Source organism: Cornus florida, unplaced genomic scaffold, assembly GCF_030987335.1.
Source record: "Cornus florida cultivar Cherokee Brave unplaced genomic scaffold, ASM3098733v1 CherokeeBrave_3.0.0_Hap2_Chr01, whole genome shotgun sequence".
In the NCBI taxonomy this organism is placed as follows: Eukaryota; Viridiplantae; Streptophyta; class Magnoliopsida; order Cornales; family Cornaceae; genus Cornus; species Cornus florida.
Window position 1 is genome coordinate 115,333,019 of NW_026775571.1, and position 21,534 is coordinate 115,354,552.

Genomic DNA, 21,534 nt, shown 5'->3' on the forward strand with positions numbered 1-21,534 from the left:
GAAAGAACCACTGATGTTCAGTTCAAAACAACTACACAACAAACCAACTACAAATAAGCTTAAGATGTTTCATTTGTCAAAGGTGGTCAATTTTCAACCCTACCTATCAGTATGTATCAGAAGTTATAAGTATGACTTTCTAATAAATTGTATATATAAAAGACCTTTTGGACATAAATATGTATATAGACGGACTTCAAATTTCAAGCTTTTTTGTCTTACTAATAAATTGTATATATAAAAGACCTTTTGGACATAAATAGATTGAAGTTATAAAAAATAATAATCTTTTAAATTTGGAGGATATATAAGCCATCGGACACACAAGATATATATAGTTTCTTTAAAAGACCTTTCAGTTCCTTTTTTGGGTTTAATAATAATCCCTCATCTATGAATATATATATATATATATATATTTTTTATGTATATATTCATTTTTTATATCCAGATGGATAATATTTGAAGTATATACTGTAACGCCCTAAGCCACATGTTAGGCCAGTGGTCTCAAACACACAGGAAATAGAGAAGGTAGTGTCATTATAAGTTTTTTTAATGTCATTTTAGAGCACGTATGTATATAGTTAAAATATAATTTTTTTAAAAAAAAATAAATAAAATAATCAATTCTCATAATGTTTGGCAAATCCAAAAAGAAAGAAAATAATATATTTCACCTTTTTTTTATATGTATACTACGTGTATATATGTGCATGTGACGGTTTGCATATATGTATATCAGATAAAACTGAGAAAATGAGAATAAAAGGGGAGAAATAAGAAAAAGGTTAAAGGGCAATTTTGTTTTAAAATTTTATATTTTTAATTTTCATAAAAAGATTGACATCTCATAAATGAACGTGTAATTATAGAAATTGTTACCAACAAGAAGCATGACTATAACTAGCACTCCTCAAATTTAACATACTCAATGGGAGAGAAATGAATCAAATACTCCGTGCATCATTATTTGCAAGACTATGATACAACGTAGTCTGCTTTGGTACATTATGCTTCCCAAAAACAGTTACATCCTGTGCAAAACGTCACAATATCAAAATGCAAAACCATGGGACAACCTTTAAAAAGATTTGCTATTACATCTAAAATTAACATATTTATATAATTATTATATTGTTGATTTAAGATTATTGTATTTAGCATTTAAAATCGTTAATTTTAAATTGTTCCATGCATATTGTAAGGTTATTCTTCACATGTTTTGACTTTAAAGTTCATAGAAATTCGTGTTATGTGAGAACTAAGATAAGGCAAAGCTAGGCTATTGAAATTTGAAAGAGAAAAAGATACAAAACAGTAGTGACAAAAAGAAAGCACAAAATAAATCACCTAAACACTAGTCGTCTTTCCATTTTTCTTTTTCCTTCCATTCATATTCTGACAATTCAAGAGAGAACATTTTCCAGATGAGGAACTATGTGTGACAACAATAAATCACTCACCCACTCTAAACATTATTCCTAGCCAGCCAATATATAATGTACATTAATTTGTTGTCTTGGACATTACTCATTGATTTAATTGGTAATGTACTTAGCTTTTAGATCAGGTATGTCCAATACCCTCCTCTTCCTTTAAAGAATTAAAAAAATACTCTTAATTGAATGAGGACTTAACTTGACCAAATAATGCTCAGTTTATTAATTCCATCAATACTCCAGAAACCAAGATTGAAGTAGTGCAGCAAAGTATTTTGGCTAAGAAAAAAAAAATATTGTCAGCATGAACGAAAATACCAAAATGACAAAATTTAAATCAAATATAATGAAAATGTGGCAAGAGCGTGCGTGAAGTTCATTCAAAATGCACACACTTAAAATAATGTCACCACTCACTAGTTAAAAGTCAACAACAAAAACTCATTTAAAGTGGACAACCACTGTGAACAAACTGGAGGGCTCTGGGTCCCTTGACCTTTCAGGTCCACAACTAAAGCCTAGGAATGAATGAGATCAGGTGGTCCACAGCTTTAGTGTACTTCATATCACAAAAAGCTCTCACTCCACTTGATAGACACACACCACTGAAAAGGGCAAATTAAAGAGCTACTGTTCTAAGCCTCTGAGACCAGCATGGATGGTCAAGATTAATTAATTAATATAAGTTGGAATAGGGTACTTATGATCCTTTGTTGCGCATGCTCTGCATTAAAGTGAGCTAAGTGGGGCTCAGTTAAACTATCCCTCCTCATCCAAGCAATTCTTAGGGCCAGAAGTGTCCACATCCGATGAAAAGTAAAATAAGTATATTAGGTTGAGTGTGAATTTTATTTAATAGTTTAATCTTATTCAAGTACTTGGTCAGAATGAATTCGGTATTTGCCCAAGTAGGTAGAGTGACATGATTATAATAAGGGAACTATGAATTTAGGTGGTGTTAACTCATTATTAACTTAAGAGGTTAGAGATATAAATATAAAAAGTTTGAAAAAAAAAAAATATATTGGGAGGGCGGCCCCTCCTAATTAAGCCCCACTTAGCCCTGTCCTTCCCTGAAAAGATTCTCATTTTAACTATTAATCAATACATTATTCACAGTAAAGGCCAATAGATATTTGAGTTAATTAACTACGTACATTATATATATTAATTAAAGCAAAAGCTCGCATCAATGTTCTCATTTAACTAGTAGGACTAGTGGCTTGACAGACTTTGCACTTAAAAAGCACCAGCATGTAGAAATTTCTCCCTAGATGACGTGGAGGTCACACTCTATATATATTAACATATAGGAGACCGATACAGATGGACAGACTGATATATATATATATATATACACACACATATTATAAGTTTGGGCGTCACGGACTCACGGGTCTTGATTCTCTCTTTTACATGGCAATCTGTTGCGCAACAAACTTCACACCAAGTGCCCAGTTTTATATTCTCCATTACTCTGTTACTCCTTCGTCCTAAACTGCTCACTCTCTCTGGCCAACCATGTCAGTCTCTTGTTATTCTTGTAGTTTTTGGTCCATTCTCATCCCTTTGCTCTTATTTCTTATAAATATCCTACGCACCTCAAACTCTTTATACACGCCTACCACCAACACCACCAGCCAACTCTCCATCAACTACTACGCCAAGTCCTGCCCCCAGCTCGACCAGCTCGTGGGGTCTGTCACCGCCCAACAGTTCAAAGAAGCTCCCATCTCCGGACCCGCCACCATTCGGCTCTTCTTCCACGACTGTTTCGTTGAAGTAAATCCCAATTCCACATAAATTCATAATTCACATGCATGCAATTAAGCGCATTTTAGCATATTATATTATATTTTGCTATCATGCACCCAGTGACCCGCTAAACTGGTGCATTCATCAATTTTTTTTTAGTTTCTTTTTCTCTTGTTTTTGGTTCAATTGATCATTTTTTCGCATGGTATTATTGAAGGGCTGTGATGCATCAATATTGATTTCAACTACATCAGGAAGCAAAGAACTAGCGGAGAAGGATGCGCAGGATAACAAGGATCTAGCAGTGGAGGCGTTTGATAGCATAAAGAAGGCCAAGGCATTGGTGGAGAGCAAATGCCCTGGCGTTGTATCCTGTGCTGACATTCTAGCAATTGCAGCTAGAGACTTTGTTCATTTGGTAAGTGAGTGGTTATTTAATTTTCTCCTCATGCAATTCATTATATATAGTAGCCTCAAATTAATGCTATTCATAGAACTTCCACACACCACCAATAAATTGTGCGTGTGTGCATTCATGTCTATTTATGTGCAAGTGTGTATATGTGCAATTTTCAATACTTGCGTCTGACCAATGTACTTATACATGTGATGGATCGATATTCATAATTATATATGTGTCTTGAGTCTTGACACTAGCTAGTTAGCTCCCTCATATGGTTATATTATTATATACCTGCGTTTCAAACTAGGAATAATGGCATTGTAAACCTAACTAAAAAGAGAGAAGCAAAGTTAAATCCTAATTAAATTTTGGTGGTGGAATATACCTAATACCTCACAATAATGCCCAAGAAGGAAAAAGCTACTGGGAGAGTATTTTATCCGGTGCCATGGGACATCTAAGATGTGACCTCTACAAACAGCGTAAATAACCTTTATTTTATATGGAGTGATCTCTATCCTCTTCTACACACAAACGTCTAAATTAAAGAAAACTCCACATAAAAAAATGTCCTCCTATATCTTAAAAAATAAAGAAGATGACATAAAATGGAAACAAGCATTCCCTCTTATCATGTATAATATTTCTTAAGGGAAGAATAAAAGGTTGCTAGTTTGTCATATTAAAGAGGACCATTTATATATATATATATATATATATATATATATATATATATATATATATATTATTTGCAGAGTCGAATCTAACACATCAGCATTAATTTTAATGTCATGACAACTCCAAGGTTCGGCCAGGAAGTAATACAGACAATTTAATCTTACATTTTGTCAATTAATGCGGATAACGTTATGTATAATTATTTCCTAATTTGATGGTGCTTCTAATAAAATAAATAATTAAGTAAGTACATTTTTGTTGATTTAATGCGGTGTAGGCAGGGGGTCCTTATTATGAAGTGAAGAAAGGGAGGTGGGATGGAAAAATATCAATGGCATCTAGTGTGCACTCCAATCTTCCACGCTCAAATTCCAGTGTCAATGACCTTCTTAAGCTTTTCAGTTCCAAAGGGCTAACGATGGACGATCTAGTCGTCCTCTCAGGTGCACATACCATTGGCTTCGCTCACTGTGAACAATTTGTATCCCGGCTCTACGACTACCAAGGCACCAAGCAGGCTGACCCTGCCTTTGATCCGAGACTCCTCAAGGCCTTGAAAATGTCATGTCCACACTACGGTGGCAATGCAGATGTTATTGCTCCTCTTGATGTAACAACTCCCTTCTCATTTGACAATGCTTACTACGGAAATTTGGAGTCTAAGTTGGGGTTGCTAGCCACAGACCAGGCTCTATTTTTGGACCCTAGGACCAAACCTTTGGTTCAAGTTCTAGCTAAGGACAAACACAACTTCTTCCAAGCATTTGCAACGGCTATGGACAAAATGGGCTCAATTGGTGTGCAGAGGGGAACAAAACAGGGGGAGAAAAGGAAAGATTGCAGTGTTCACCCATGACCATATATATTTGCTTCATTTAATTTCCACATTGTTTATTTCTCATTTCCATTGTGTGTGTGTGTGTTTTTGAGGTTTTGGATTGTTTTTGGTTTTAGTAGTGTCGTGCATTTGCAGTAGATGAGGCCTTGTATTATAGGGTTAGATTTTCTTTCATACAAGTGGAGTGAGGGTGCTTCACATAAAAATAAATAAATAAATAAATAAAAAATTACATTAGTCTATTGTTTTTAAATATCATTTAAAAATTATAATGTGATTGGTGGTTTTCAATATCATTTATAAATTAATCTTGATTGTTTGTCCATGCCAGCTAAAATTAGGAAGCTGTCCTCTCACCTCTAATAAATATAAAATAATTAATGCAGCTGGTTTATATGATTTGGTTGGAGAACAAATGAACAATTGAAGTACAATTTTGTCATTGTCATTGATTTATTATAATTATTTTCTTTGGGTACCACACCTCTTGTACAAAGAGTGTACTTACACCTACCATTCCAACTCCAAAATCATAACAACAATTCATAGTAATTGCAAGTTGCAACAATAACGGTCACAAAGCTAATAACCATAAAATGTTAATCTTGAATGATAAAATCAATTTTAGATCGAACTATCTCGAAAAGAATGTAGTATGCCCTTTCTGATGGATGTATGGAATCCCAAAATACGTATTTAGACGCATTAGTGCACACAAATGATTTCGGATTGCATAAGTAAGATGCTTCCATTAATCCTGTCCCACAGCAACCACTGCTAACCTCATCAAAATCTGCAAATGTATCATATATATATATTAGCTTATAAATCTCTAATCTTAATTGATGGACTTGCTCAAAGTTAATAAATAATTTTTCTTATTGTGATCCCATTAATCTTTGTATAATCTAATTCTTTCCGTAAAAGGAACTTGAGGTAGGGATTGTGGGCTCCATTATCTCTAATTCAACAATGTCAAATTTAAAAAGAAGTTGACATTCCTTTTTTGATGAAAGATAAAAATTTCTTACCGTACTTGCGACCTTGGATCATATCTGACAATGGTCCATACACGTCCAAGTAAACAATCCGAGCTCCAAATTTTGCTAAGCTGAATTGCATGGCATTCAACTGATTTTCAAGCATTAAATTGTACATCGTAGCAGCAGAGGAGAAAATTTCAAAACAAGCACGTTGTTGAATGGGGCTTTCTGAATTGAGGGTGATGACAATAGGTAAGCAACCCATTGGCGGTAGACCCACGAATGCAAATTTTCGAGCCCCTTGGTCCCACAATCCCTGAAAATCACTATTTATGAGTGATAATAATACAGGTCTAATTACTAAAAATAAATTTAATGAGAATAATGTACATGTTGGATGGGAGACTACGTGTGCTCCCTAGCTAGTGAACTACTGTAACAAAGGTCATTTGTTCCACATCGAAATCAGATGGGAAAGTGATTGGGTATAAATGGGTGAATATGCAGCACTACCTAATAGTTCGAGTTTTTGGGTAAATGGACAAGCGCCCACCCGTTACAATTGGTATCAGAGCCAGACTCAATCCTTAATCCGATGTCACGCCAAGCACTCGGCCCGGAAAGCGTCCGAGCTAGCATCCCGGGTAGGCAGGGTGGCCCGAACCGCAAACGAGGGCGTTACGAGTTTGGGTGGGGGAGAATGTAACAAGGGTCATTTGTCCCACATCGGAATCGGATGGGAAAGTGATTGGATATAAATGGGTGGGTATGCAGTACTACCCAATAGTTCGAACTTTTGAATAAATGGGCAAGCGCCCACCCGTTACAACTACCATATTAAAAATAATAATAATAATGTACGGAAATATCAAACCTGCATAAATTGCTGCACTTGCTGCAACAAGAATTCCATGTAACTTGGGAGGGTGTAGCTGTTACGACGGATTGGCATGGCAAAATAATTGATTACAAAATCATTTGTACCCGCACTGACAAGGTAAAATGCATTTTTTATCAACATTTTGGTTCTTTTCTTCCCAATCAAGACCTCCAATCTTGCTCGATACTCCTTGAAATACTCTAATTGCTTTGACACTGGGATTACATTCTGAAATCAAAACAAGTTCATGAAAATTTCAACTTTTAATAAGAAAAAACAAAAGAGTTTAAGAAACACATGACAATTCAAACCCCAAAAGACTATGCTACAATTAATTTGCTTCATAAATTTTCTCAAAATATATTAATTTTATACATTCAGAAAATATTTTTCTTTTCATTATTGTATTTTAGGCAATTGATAACTAAAAGCAATTTGAGAAAAAGAAACTAGTTTCAATATTAATTGCAAGAACTTATACTAGTGTATGAACTAAACAAAATTAATCAACCGGACTGAATTTAAGAATAAAAATTAACCTAAAAAAGAGTACGCATTTAAGTTATATACTTACAAGTTGATATAGAAATATTTTATGTATCACCAAAAATAAAAAATAAAAACAGAAACACAAGCACAAGTGCTAACATACAACGTAAAAATATATACTAGTATACAATCCTTAAAAAGGAAAAGAAACAAAAGCTAGTGTCAAACTGTACAAGATGGAAGACCTCATTGATCAATGCATATACTATATATATAGTGTTAGTTGCAGCTAACATAAAGAGAATAAATGCCCGTGTGTGTACGTACGTATATGTGTGTATGTATATATATATAGAGAGAGAGAGAGAGATGTAGAAGGAGAAACAGACGCTTATTCTTGGTGTAAGAGGGTCAAATCCAGATCCAGCTGAGGCAAAACTAACTCCAGACATTAGCTCCTCAATGCCAAGTGTTGGATCCAAATATGGAGGCACATACTCTTTTATACCCACATAATTAGCTGCACTTGAAATTTAACACAACCATTAATTACATGATTACAAATCACTTTGAGGACTTTGATCTATCAAACGTACGTACTGCACAGAGAGTCTAAACCATAAAGACTATGAAACGACTTTTAACTCACCGATAAAATCACCGGCAAGCCGGCCATTAGAAAACCTTCCGGTGGGGTTTTGGTTGGCGAAATCTCTTCCATAAGGTAGAAAATTGCCCTTAAATGGAGTAGCTATGTAGTTATTGTTTCCGGGATCAACGGTTGAGTCTCCAAACACAAAAATAGCCGAGACGGTATTGTTGAAAGGTTTTTGCTTGGCTAGGGTTTGTGCATGAGCTTCAGGTGCAATGATGAACATGTATACAAACAATGCAAGCTGGTAAAAATGGTGAACATGAGCTGAGCTCATATTGGCTGGTTATGTTGAATGTAGTGAAGTATGGTGTGACCTAAATTTTTATGTCTCTTGTAGTGGTGCTATGTTTTTATGAACTGAGGCGCATTAATAAAAAGTTGTACGATGAAAAAGACTATTGAATTGTTGTCGACTCTTAATTGCTTTGACGTAAACAATACACTACTTTTTTTTCTTTTTTTTTTTGCCCCTTCTTTGACAGCACTACTTTTATTGTCAAAGAGTTGATATGGTTGGAAAACCAAACTCTTCCAAATAAGATAAATTTCTCAACTATCTTTGAGAATTAGATTCTTTCGTAATGATGAGAAGAAGATAATCGACATATGGTAAAACACGATTGTATATATCCACGCTTGTAATGGTAAGAGCTTTCATTCCTAAAACCATCGCCTCTATCCACCCTCCGCCACCATCACCGCCACTCCCCACCGCTTCTCCGTCTCAATCTCTCTGTTTCCTTTTCTTCTCCTTACCATTATTGTTACCCTTCATTCAAATTCAAAAATTGTTAATGGAGTGGACAAATATTTTTTTGTATAAACTAATACTAATAATAATTTTTTATTTTATTTTAAAATTGAGCTAAAATTTACTATAATAATAAAAGAAAAATTATTTGAGGTGGGGGACCAGTGTCCCCATCCTCTCTCTATCTCTCTCCCCCACCCTAATCCATGGGTGGGGGACCCAAGTATTGTCCTCCCAAGGGAGGACCATGACAATCACTACATGTTCGAGTGTTTGATAATGTAAAATATGATAATCAAGGAATGTGTTAATGATATATGTCGTTTTTTTGGGTCATATTTCATAACAATCAATAAACCTATGTTGTAGGTGTACATTTTTTTTTTTTTTTTTTTGTGTGTGTTTGTGCACTCTCCGATATGCGAACACATAGAACATTAACTAACATGTATTACTGATATACATTGTTTTTCAGTTGAATTCCATGACGATCAATAAACCATTTTTATTTTTTTTGGTTGGTTGTGCACATGTGCGAACACATACAACATGGTATCACGTTACACGTGCTATCACATTTTAAATTATAAACTGATTGTGTGGGAAGTGGGAAGTCTCTCGTTGAAAATCTTTTGGGGTAATTAATAAAGTATTACCTCTTTGAACTTAACGTAGAAAACTCTGATTTTTTCTTTTCGTTTTCCTCTTTGACACAGAGTGATGGAATAGCCCACAACCACCAGAATCCATTTGCTACCCAATATGGACCTAAATCATTCCGTGCACTAGTACGCTTTCAGGTTTCACCGCATTTACTTCAGAATTTTACCACTTATAATAACATTAAACGGTATTTTACCATTTACATTTTAATTTTTTATTTCTTGTTTGTTGAAAGCATGACAAATTGATGTCAAAGTTGCGTCTTTGTTTTTTTTATTTGAAGTTGATAAGCTGGTCGAATTTTCCGTTAAATATAAAAGTTAAAGTTTGACCTTTGAATCTGAATAAATAAATAAAAAACACGGCCATAATGCATTGAAAGAATGAAATTTTCATCACTAATTTACCGTACAAACACAAACCTGTAAGAAACAACAACCCAATCACACGCAATTAAAAAAATTAAAATAAGTCTATAATAGTTTGAGAACCCATCCTAACACTTAGAAATCTAACTTTTTACTCAAAACTAAGGATTTGAATCTAAGTCCATAGGTTTACCTCAAGCTAGTATATCTCGTATGAATAAACATGAGAATTTCGCCTCAAGTTAATATACCTCATATGAATAAACATGAGAATTTCACCTCGATTTGACCGATGTGCAAATCTTACCTTCTCATAAAAAAACTGTTTCCAAGAAACAATTTTATCATTGCGCCAAGACTTACCACAAACCTAAGACATCTAGCACAGTGATTTAATGAGTAAGAAAATAACATAGACACCTATACAAGACTCTAATCAGATTTTATTTTCACTTAAATTCCATGTTATAATTGTACACAATCTAAACCAGTCATTTATTTTTTGTGTATTGACATAACTCTTGAATGCGAATTTTGATGCTGCAAAATTCGGTAATTAATTGTTATGTTTTTCTCAATATACCAAATTACTAATGATTTTCCGATGTTTAGATGTGAATGAAATCCCATTTTTAGGGTTTTTTATAATATATATATATATACACACACATCATTAATGTAAGCAGGTGACTATTTTATTATTTATTTTATCACAGTGTCCGGATCAAGCCCAATTTATCAACTTCAACACACCCCGACCACTATCAAGGGGTTTGGGAAAAGTTAAGAAGGACGACTTTTCGACCATTGTGTTTTGACAAATAATAGTCACTCTAATAACTAAAAATTGTCCACTAGGACTACTGATATGTGTAATGAAAGGTAAATTCATCACAAAAGACCATTTAACCATTTTTAATTAAATTTATTATTTATTATTAAATTATTTTTATTATTTTTTTTATTATCTAAATATTAATTATACCATTTACCTTAATTTTATTATTAGTATATCAATTAACATAAACATCGGAAAAAATTAAATAGGTTTGTAACTACCATTTTCTTAAATGATTAACTTATTATTAGTATATCAATTAACATAAACATGGGAAAAAATTAAATAGGTTTGTAACTACCATTTTCTTAAATTATTAACTTATTATTAAAATTTTACAATTTATAATAAAACTTATTATATTCAACTTAAACTTTTTTAAAGTAAAAAAAATACCTTCTTTTCCCTATATTCATGAATAATATATTACTTAAATATAATATACCTTCTTCTTCATACAATAAATTCATGAAAATTTATAAATTACTTAAATTATTTTAAAATTTTCTACTTAATAATTTATTTTAAAAAATAATTACAAAATTAAAGATAAATTCATGCAAATTTAGTGGAGAATATGTCTTCAAATTAGTATGAAATTTTTTTTTATTTTATTTTTAATAAAAAAAATAGTTTAAGTGTAATTCAATGGATATTATGATTATTAATGAAAAATAATCTAAACATTGAACATTTTGCAACAAAATGTAATAGTTCACAAATATTATACACAAAATATAGTTTAAGGAGTTTATATACAAATTTGAACATAGCTGATTTTTTTGGACTTTATTCAAAATAATAATAATAAATAAATAAATAAATCGATCCCATAATACCATAACAAAGCCATAACCTATGGCTCAAATGCGATTTATCTTCTAATACAGAACTAATAGAACATTAAAATGCAATCATTGTGATGGAAGGTTATGCCACACAGAAGCAACAATGATGATATAGATTGTATGCATCACAAGAAATTTTAAATTCTCTATACTTGTATAGAGTTGTATAAAATACCTTGAACTACTCTAGTTATAGATGTCCTAAATATTCTTTTGGAGCATTCCAGAACCCTATTCTAGAATTCTCCCCACCATTGGATTGTTGACATTTATATAAATTGTAAGGCCTGCTACTATTTATAAGAGAATTCTCCCAATCATTAGATTGTTGACACACAAACAAATTGTAAGCCTGAGACTATTTATATGTGTGAGATCTTATTTTCTTCCTACAAAGCAAACGAGTTGTAGCAAATGAACAGAAATAGAAGTGTTAAATAGAGAAGACATTTAATGCATAAGATCAAATGTTATTTGCAACTTGACTTTGTCTTCAATAGCGAAAGATAGGAATGTAGTCAAAATACTCCTCCATCCCCCCTTGATTTGTAGGTAAAAAATACATCCTATAAGAAACAAGATAGATGTGACATTAAATCGAAAATATAAAGAAAAAAAAAAGTTAGATTTTAAGTGTTAAGATACACTGTCATATCTTTTTTGTTCACAAACTATTATATAGACTTCATTTAATTATGTAAATGCATGATTGGATTATTTCCTACCGGTTTATGTTTGCATGATTTCTCTATAATTTTTAAAAAGTCTTAGTTCTTTGTTATTGAATATTCGAACCTAATGGATTGAGGATACCTTAAATTTTAAATTGAAAGGGAGCCTTAGCGCAATGGTGAATAACCTACGAATTACAGAAGTAAGGTTGCATAGATCCCCTTGTCTGGACTCTGGCTTTGTTTATTCAAGGAGAAAATATGCTTCCATGTTTGGTCAGTCAGGTGGGCTGAAGGTTGGATATATATAAATAAACTTATTACGTATTTCATTATGGGAGAGATCAAATATTTTGTAGCTACCAGTGTTGGTGGCTGTGGCTATAGAGTGGATTTGTAATGACGCTTGTTTGCTAAGCTACAACTGTGCATAGGTAATGAACATTAGAAGCATTGGTAGAGCATTCCGGGCTACTAGCAACAGAAATCATCCTTCCTGGGCCTGGCCCAATCCAATTCAACCTCTATTTTATTTTCCGGGGCTTGGATTTAGACAGGTCACCTGGAAGGATTGACTGTTTAGCCTGTGATAGGCCCAGTAAAAGTTTTTTTTTTCATTTATTCTATTAGAGCAGGTTTTATAGGTTACCTCAAAAGAAACATGATAGTTTTGGGTTGGTTTTGTTTTAAAAGAAAAAGGGGAAGTAGAGCATTTTCTTTGTGATTGTAATGACTTTAGTATGAGAGTTTTAAGAGGTTTCGTCAAGTTTACAAATAAAAATTAAGACATAAAATATATCTCTATTTTTAAACAAACAATTAAAATATATCTCTATCGACCCAATTCAATAATCTCCTCCATGCGCAGAAAATCCAAAATGAACAAATGAGCACAACAAATTTAGGCAGTACGAGAGAGTTGAAAAGGTTTTGCCAAATTATATATATATATATATATATATATACAAGTTAAAGACATAAAACTGCCAAGTGTATATATAACACTTGGGACATTCAGGAAGAGATAGCAACAAAATAAATGGATGAAAGCTGAATGTATGTTTGATCACCAACTATAAGCAGAAAACACTAATCTCTTTCATATAAGGTAATGAACTAGAAATAACACCTACAATACAGTAAGCAGTATTGCAAAAAATTATAATCCTTAAGAGGGTCTGATCAAATATCATTAGAATTGGATGTTGTTCGATTGAAAATTAAACACTAGATGTTTTAAGAGTTGAATATTATGTATGTCAATTGGGAACGAACTTATACTTTTGAATTTTTTTATTTACCAAAAAATTAAACACTAGATGTTTTAAGAGTTGAATATTATGTATGTCAATTGGGAACGAACTTATACTTTTGAATTTTTTTATTTACCAAAAAAATTAATTGTTCTATTAAGTGATATGTGAAGTCTCTTCACTTAAAGTTTAACCTCATTTTAAGTTGAATTTGTGATTATGATTATTTTCCACTATATGGTATTTTAGTTATCACATGTTCTTTCTAATTAAAAACAAGAAAACTCGGGAGAAAAACAGATGTGGCAGCATATAGTTTTCGTTATTTATTTACCTTTTCCGAACATAGTAACCCATTTCCAAAGCAGGTTGTGTTTGAGCAAGAACCACTGCTGTACGGCTCAATTCAACTAAACAACCAACCAACAACAAAATAGCTTAAGATGGTTCATTTGTCATAGTGAATTTTGAACCCTACTTAACAGTATGTACCAGAAGTTAGAAGTATGACTTTCTAAAATCAATATTAAAGCATCAGTCATCAACATCTTACTTATACAAATGTATGACCTCTTGCAAATTCCAGCAGGCAGGTCTAGGGCATTTTCCTTCCATACCCAGGTCATCAAACAAGACAGATCGAAACATGTCAAAATAAATACATTAATTAATCACGTTAATCACATGATCCAAAAATATGTATGCTATTAGTATGGACAGTTGGACACAGATGTTTAACCCAAACACAATAGTATATGGGTAAGGAGATAGAAATATTCTTTAAAAAAAAAAAAAAAATACCAAACTATGACAAATTTATTCATGTAAATTTTTTATATATGTATAAAACTTCTATTTCCTTCCTTATAAGACATGCTTCACGAAAACTACCAGCAGAGCAATATATGTTTGACTCTAATACATACCCTAACGAATTTACTGGATCCAACTCCTTCAACTTTGTTGCAGCTACATTGGCCAAACCCTAATGAATTTACTGGATCCAACTCCTTCAACTTTGTTGCAGCTAAATTGGCCAATTGGGTTTCACCATGTTTTCTACAAGCTCCTAGCAAAGCACTCCAAACAACAGAATCTGGTTCCATCGGCATTTTTCTTACAAGCTCCTCAGCCTCAAGAATTTTCCCTGCTTGCCCAAGAATATCAACCATGCAGGCAAAATGATCAAGTTGAGGGACAATGCAGTACTTTGTTAACACGGTATCAAAGATTTTAGTTCCTTCTTCAACCAGTCCAGCATGGCTGCAAGCCGAGAGAAGGGCAACAAAGGTGGTGGCATCATGTTGGACATTCATTTCAGCAAAGAACTGCAATGACTCTTTGGCTTGCCCATGCAAAGCATAAGCTTTTAACATTGAATTCCAAGAAACAGTGTCCCAAAACACCATTTCATTGAAAACTTGCTTGGACAAGGCAATTGAGCCACACCTTGAATATGCATGGATTAAGGCATTTGCGAGCACTGGGTCATCCTCAAACACGGCTTTGATTACTTGTGGAATGGACAGCCAAGGCAAGCCAGTCAGTCACAAGGCCAGCACAAGCTTTTAAAACAACTGAGAAAGTATATGGGTCTGGAGTAAAGCCCTCATTACGCAAGTGACTAAAAAGGAAGATGGCTGCTTCTGGATCCTGTTCCACAAATGTATTTATGATCCCAGTCCACGAAACAACATCTCGACAACCACTTGTCTCCAGGAAAAGATTGTAACAATCAGCAATGCCCCGTCCAAGATTTGAGTAGCTTTCACTAAAGCTGTTGCCACTCCAATTTCTAAGATAAACCCAGTTTTGATAGCAAGACAGTGCAATTGGAAACAACACCTGAAACCCAAAGCACCATTATTGCTATTGCTTTCACACAATGAAAAAAAACACACAGAGAAATGCGACGCGATCAAACCCAATGTCATTGTGATGCATGAGAGAGAACAACGTGATGGATTGGGCACCCAGTCCACGAATCTGAAACCCTGCAATCATTGAATTCCAAGTAATGAGATTGCGGAAGCCCAAAGTCTGAAACACCGTCCAAGCTTCATCTTTATCGACATCCTAATCACCATAATGACCACATTTTGAATACATTGTAATGAGAGCATTTGCTACATAGACATAAGCATTGAAACAAGTTTTCTGGGCAAGCGCGTGTACCTGTCTGCCACCGTAACGATGAGATTACACTTGTGTAGGCAAATTCAGTCGGACGGTGGTGAGACAACATGTCTGAGAAGATACAGAAACAGTCATCAGCTCTACCTTGCTGGGCATAGCCCGAAATGAGTACAGTCCAAGAAACAATGTTTCTGTTTGGCATTTGGTCGAACGTTCGGTGGGCATAGTCTAAGTCGCTGCATTTAGCATACATGTTGATGAGATGGTTGGTTACGTAGATGTCAGAGGAATTTTGGGGGTTGTGTGCAAGGCTGCAAGCATGTGATGGTGTAGAGCTCGACCTTTTTGGAAGCAGTTGAGACGAGCACAAGTATGAAGGAGAGTGGCGTAGGCTTGTTGGGAGTGAGGTACGTTGAGGGTAGTGTAGAAAAGAGAGTGCTTCTTGGAGGTGGCCACGCGTGCAGAGAAAGGGCAACTCTTCGAGAATGTTATTGGATTGGGCTGCGGCGCAAGCCGTGGGATGATTTGCAGTGCTTGAGGGTCAGAAGAAGGAGATGGGTGTAGTTGGTCGTAAGCGATGATGGACTCGGCAATGCATCTTCAACTAAGTACCACCAGCTATGGTACGTGAGTCTCACATAGCAATGGTAATAAAACACAGAATGACCAAATTCACAATTTCGAATCAAATATAAATATGCAATTTACCCTTATTATATACATATATATACATATATATATAATAAGGGTAAATTGCACGAACCTCTCTTATGATTTGACGTAGTTACAGGGACTTCCCCCATAGTTTGAGAAATTATTCGAATCTCCCCTAAAAATGTAACAAACCTACACTGGCCTTCCTTCGTAGTGACGGACCATCAAATGCACTAACAAACCTATTTAATTTATTGAAATGCCCTCATATTACTATCATAAATTACTAAAGCACCCATATATATATATATTACTTATCAAAAAAATATATGTGTGTATTTATATATATATATATATATTAGCTCGGGGAGAGAAGTGGTCGGCAGTGCTTTAAACGGCGGTCGGTTGTGGGAACGTCGTCACAGGCTCATGCCCTTTCGCGCAGCGCCACCATCGGCATCGGTGTAAACTTCCCAACAAACTTGTGCGCAACAAACTTGTGCGAGAATTACAATGTACTGTTTGGCTCTTCGGGGGTTTCTGGACTGGCCGGGTACCTGACAACACATTCGGAGGCGGTGTTGCTGGCGAAGAGATCTCACAGCGGTACCAAAACGTAGCCGATGTTTTTGTCACCGAGGACACTATCTGACCATAGTGTGAAGATTAGGTATCGGGCTTGTGCAAGGGTGATTCAGCAACGGATAAGTCAATGTGGTGGTTCCACTCGGGGTTTGTTCCATCACGCTTGTCGACTTGGGTTAGTTTCCAGACTCCAGAGATCGATGCCACCACGTAGACATCCATCTTGGTCATAAGATTCACATCATCGAGGCCTTCGTCGGATATAATTGTGATGTATAAACTACGGCACTCCATGTCTGTGTGATACAATTGAGAGCAATTAAAGAATCAAGATTGTGTGTATAGGAACTGGAAAAATGATGATATATTGTATGTGAATTTCACGACACTGTGGTGTATGTATATATGGAAGAGGGTTTCTTGTCATACATGTAAGGAAAGTGAATAATCCTTCGAAAAATCAGAATTTAGTAACGGTTTGGTTAGCTATAGAGAAGGACCATGGAAATGTTAGAATTTTGAAAATTTTAGGAAAAATTAGATTTTGGTAATTAAAATTGATTTTTTTTTTTTTTGCTTTAGAGTGAAATCAAACTCATAAATCTGTGGTGGAGGCTATACAGTTTAAAAAACCTATGGTTGACGTTGGTGTGACCACCTTTGGTGGGTCTCGCTTCTTTCCATTGGTGGTGGAATATCCATGGTGGGTCTATGTTCTACCTCGCCGGAGTTATCAGAGCGGTAGCAGAGAAGAGGCCGGAGGATCTAACAGAGAGGAGCATGTGATAATTATATACTTAATTGCATACATAACTAGATGTATATATATATATATAAGCACATTCCAACTAAGGGTAATATGAAAATTTTAATTTATTCAATACACTACATTAACGAAATTCTGTCATTTGACTTGTGTTGACTGTTAAAAAGGGAGGTTCGTGTAAGTTAGTTTTATTTTTAGGAGAGGTCTGAGTAATTTTCCAAACCATATGGGAGGTCCATGTAGTTATGACAAATCATAAGGAAGGTCCGTGTAATTTATCCTAATAAAAATGATAATACATAGAAAATAAATGAGAGTATTATATCTATATATATCTATACTTATCTATCAATTAAATGTCTAAATAGTTTTAAATTATATAGTTCTATACGAATTTCTTTTTCATTTTATTTCCTCACTATGTAACTACTACATTCTTAATAGTTTTATATTAACCAAGTAACTAACTTTATAAAATTTCTAACACACATGAATTCTATATGTCATATACATATATATATATATATACATACATACATGTAACTTTTCATTAGAATATTGTTGCAGCCCCTGCGGTGATGTGGAACAACTTCTTTTAGCAGAGTTCTCTTTTTTCCCTGGGAAGAGTTGTAGTTTGTAAAGGTGAAAAGGGTAACCACCCTGATCCTTGTTAATTGTAATTCTTTTGGAATTAATTTTTCAAATCTTGTAAATTTTGCTCTAGGACATGTCAATAGTCAAGACTGTCCATGTTTCACACCTGGTTGCAGCTTAAGGTATCTCCACTGGAACTATAGGCATGTGTTTTTTTTGCCCCTAACTTCAATTCTATGAAAAACTTGAGCACTATAAATTTAGTTCGTACGAGAGTAAGAGGTTTTGGCAAGTTAATATATAAAAGTGAAGACATAAAATTGAACAGATAAAAAATAATCGGCTGCCTAAAGAAACAGATGAGAATATAAATAACCTTTTGGCAATACCACTTGGGACATTCACGAAGAGATAGCAACCAAATAAGATGGATGACAGCTGGATGTCTTGCAAATCCAACCACCCAATGGCAAGTACCAGATTCCTGCAACGAATTTGATTACGAACTATAACCAGACAATACTTATCTCTTAAATTCAAAAGTTAAACATACAATTATCCACAACTGACCACCCACACACAAACCTCGGAGAGATAAATATCTACTAAAACTTTAAATATAAGTACCTTTGTGTAGCCTAGACTCATGAAGTTTGAGAAAAGTTGTCCCACAGTAATTAGCAAACAATTGGCAAAAAATAAGAACAAAAGAATATCTAGCAGAGAGGGTCTCCGAAACAAAAAGGGAAAAAGTAATAAAGGTCATTTCAACTGCCAACCCCACAAATATTCTTCCAATGATTAGTGCCGATGGAGACATAGCAAGAGCTGATGTGACTACACCAACAATGGATAAGACATCAACAAGTAGAAGAGATAACTTCAGCCCATGTCTGTCATTCGCTCATCCTACAATTGGTAGCCCAACTAAAGCTCATGCACTGGCACCACTCACTAAAATCGCCTGTGGTCGACCAATGAATTTTGTCAACTTATGATGAAACATATCCACTCAGTTTGTCGCTACTAATTAGAAAGCAATGGAGAGTAGCTAACCTGTAACCGGGGGTGCTCACTAATACGTGTGGAGTCATTTCTATAATATTTGTGTATTACATAATAGTCTCTGAGTTCATATTTTTCCATTTTCATCAAGATGTTTACCAGTGCATTACGAACATACCTTATAGCATTAACATCTTCAACCTGAAACAGAGGATAATAATGTTAAGTTGAAGTCAGACACAGATAATGACAAAGTCAATCAAAAATACGTATAGCAGCGCTTCAGATAAAACTCTAATGGAAAACAGTTTGAAATTGAAAACAAAAAATTGTGGACCACTGTCATACTGCAATTCGTGGATTGTACGATCCAAACTATCAACACACGGCAAGTTGAGCATCACAATGTACCACTAATATCAACCATACAAAACTGCGCCCATTTCCTAATCAGACTACATTTTTTGAACAAGGTAAAAATCTAAGCTCAATTCTGATAATGGAATTGAAAGAACAGGCCCATCACAGGAGCAGACCATAAATAAGAAAACTGAAAGAAACTCCAACTTCTTTCAAGCCTTTTGGTATATTTATCATAAATAGGCAGGATTCTTAAAGGTGTCAACACAAGCAATCATCACGAAAAGTAGAAGCAATGATTGGAAAATGACTAAAAATCCAACTGATGCAGAAACAAGAAAAACTTATTATACCATGAAAGAAAGCAAGTACAGAAAATCAATTGAAACAACAAAGAAGAATAAATCCAACGCATGCTTTCAATATAAACCCAAACTTGTTTCTTGTTGTCCAAGTCCAGGAAAATTAAACATGATACTCTTCATTTGTTCACAATAATCCCTCCTCAATTGATGTCTTGACATGGCTTAGGAAATGCAGGCCAAGTGCAAGATCTGTTATTAATGTGATCATCAAGAAAAATGCGATTAGAGTAAATAGGTTAACAGAAATTGTCTAGTTCGTTGGTGTATGCACAGTATAAGTGTTCTATAAAAGTTCATGGAGTGAAATCAGATGAATAAAATATGTTAGAAAAGTTGCACTAGAAACCACTAAACAAGTAACAAAATAAATATGACATGCTTCTCACCTTGGCTTGGGCAATGGCTTCAACAAATCCTATCCTTCCTTCTCAATATCCTGAGCTACATTAGAAATAACATAGGAACCCAGTAACCGGTTCACAGCTGCAATCTTCTTATCCTTGTTCTTAGTTTCCAGTAAATAGGAAGCAAGCTTACAATGTTAATCAATATGAATAATAACTTATGTACGCAATAAATAGAACAGAATATCAATAAAGAAAAAGGAAAACTTCAAAGAAGGCCAAAAACCACATTGTGCATCTCTTCACACACAAATTGGCATCGCACCCTCAAAAAGCAAGATCAAATAAAAGAATAGGTATCATGATAATTAAAGCTAATAATAAAAGGTGCTAAACCCAACTAAGTCTCAAATTAAACTAATAAGATACCTGTGGCTCTTTTGCAGTGGCTAGCTCATATGGGATAATATCAGCTCTCTAATTCTTTCAATTGGATCACGCTATTGGAATGTATTAAAACACATCCCAAAAACATATCATATGGAACAAATAAGAAATAGGACTAATGAAGGTTTCCTTTAGATTCAGAGAGAATTTTTTAAGGATATATCAACATGTTTGACATCGATTATCTCGACAAGTTTGTGTGGCAGGTGCTCCCAGGATCATATATAAAATGACCATGGTACCAATAAGTGTCCATTTCAAGAATCTGAGCCAATATTATGAGCAAAGAAGCATATTATTTCAATGTTAAGTGGCAAAAGTGTGTACTAAAAAGTATAATTACTCAGATTACTCACCTTGGCTTGGGCAATGGTTGCATCAACTTCTTTCCTATCTTCCCTCTCAATATCCTGAACAAAATATATCCGTAAATATATATAAATATATTATCAAAGGCGGCCAGAAACCACATATTCAACCCTTCACACACAAATTGGCATCTCATCTTCAAAAGCAAGAGAAGAAAAAAATATATATTTATTCACATAATTAAAGCTAACAATAAAATCTTCTAAAGGCAAATAAATTTCAAAATATAGAACTCTGTATTCTATAAACTCAAGTTCAAGAATCCAACTCATTAGATACCTTTAGCTCTTATTAAGTGGCTAGCTCATATGAGATTACGCTAGCTTTCTAGTTCTTTCAATCGGATCACACTACTGGAAGTATTAAAATGCATCCAAAAAAAAAAAACATATGA

General features: G+C 34.3%; 2 protein-coding genes and 1 pseudogene across 2 annotated transcripts; 1 reads left to right on the forward strand and 2 right to left on the reverse strand.

The window, feature by feature from the left end:
• Positions 1-2,791: 2,791 nt before the first annotated feature.
• LOC132268690 (peroxidase 19-like) lies at positions 2,792-5,348 on the forward strand. The gene is made up of 3 exons (XM_059769514.1): positions 2,792-3,224; positions 3,415-3,615; positions 4,556-5,348. Exons 1-3 carry the CDS (start codon positions 2,964-2,966, stop codon positions 5,132-5,134), a joined length of 1,041 nt encoding a protein of 346 aa, XP_059625497.1. The 5' UTR covers positions 2,792-2,963; the 3' UTR covers positions 5,135-5,348.
• Positions 5,349-5,560: 212 nt separating this feature from the next.
• On the reverse strand, positions 5,561-8,742 carry LOC132315775 (GDSL esterase/lipase At5g45960-like). Its single transcript, XM_059814181.1, has 5 exons — positions 8,118-8,742; positions 7,858-7,988; positions 6,974-7,207; positions 6,148-6,415; positions 5,561-5,909 (listed from the first exon to the last, which is right to left on the reverse strand). The coding sequence occupies exons 1-5, from the start codon at positions 8,395-8,397 to the stop codon at positions 5,716-5,718; spliced, it is 1,107 nt and encodes a 368-aa protein (XP_059670164.1). The 5' UTR covers positions 8,398-8,742; the 3' UTR covers positions 5,561-5,715.
• A 5,354-nt stretch (positions 8,743-14,096) lies between these two features.
• On the reverse strand, positions 14,097-16,251 carry LOC132315765 (pentatricopeptide repeat-containing protein At1g71420-like; annotated as a pseudogene).
• Positions 16,252-21,534: the final 5,283 nt, after the last annotated feature.

Bases quoted from the DNA above. Each gene is read 5' to 3' on its own strand.
- LOC132315775 (XM_059814181.1), bottom strand. From the start codon at position 8,397: ATGAGCTCAGCTCATGTTCACCATTTTTACCAGCTTGCATTGTTTGTA. The intron at 7,989-8,117 runs GTGAGTTAAAAG...TTTCAAGTGCAG, and splicing joins GCTTGCCGGTGATTTTATCG to CTAATTATGTGGGTATAAAA. The intron at 5,910-6,147 runs GTAAGAAATTTT...ATACATTTGCAG, and splicing joins GATCCAAGGTCGCAAGTACG to ATTTTGATGAGGTTAGCAGT.
- LOC132268690 (XM_059769514.1), top strand. From the start codon at position 2,964: ATGTCAGTCTCTTGTTATTCTTGTAGTTTTTGGTCCATTCTCATCCCT. The intron at 3,225-3,414 runs GTAAATCCCAAT...GTATTATTGAAG, and splicing joins TCCACGACTGTTTCGTTGAA to GGCTGTGATGCATCAATATT. The intron at 3,616-4,555 runs GTAAGTGAGTGG...AATGCGGTGTAG, and splicing joins CTAGAGACTTTGTTCATTTG to GCAGGGGGTCCTTATTATGA.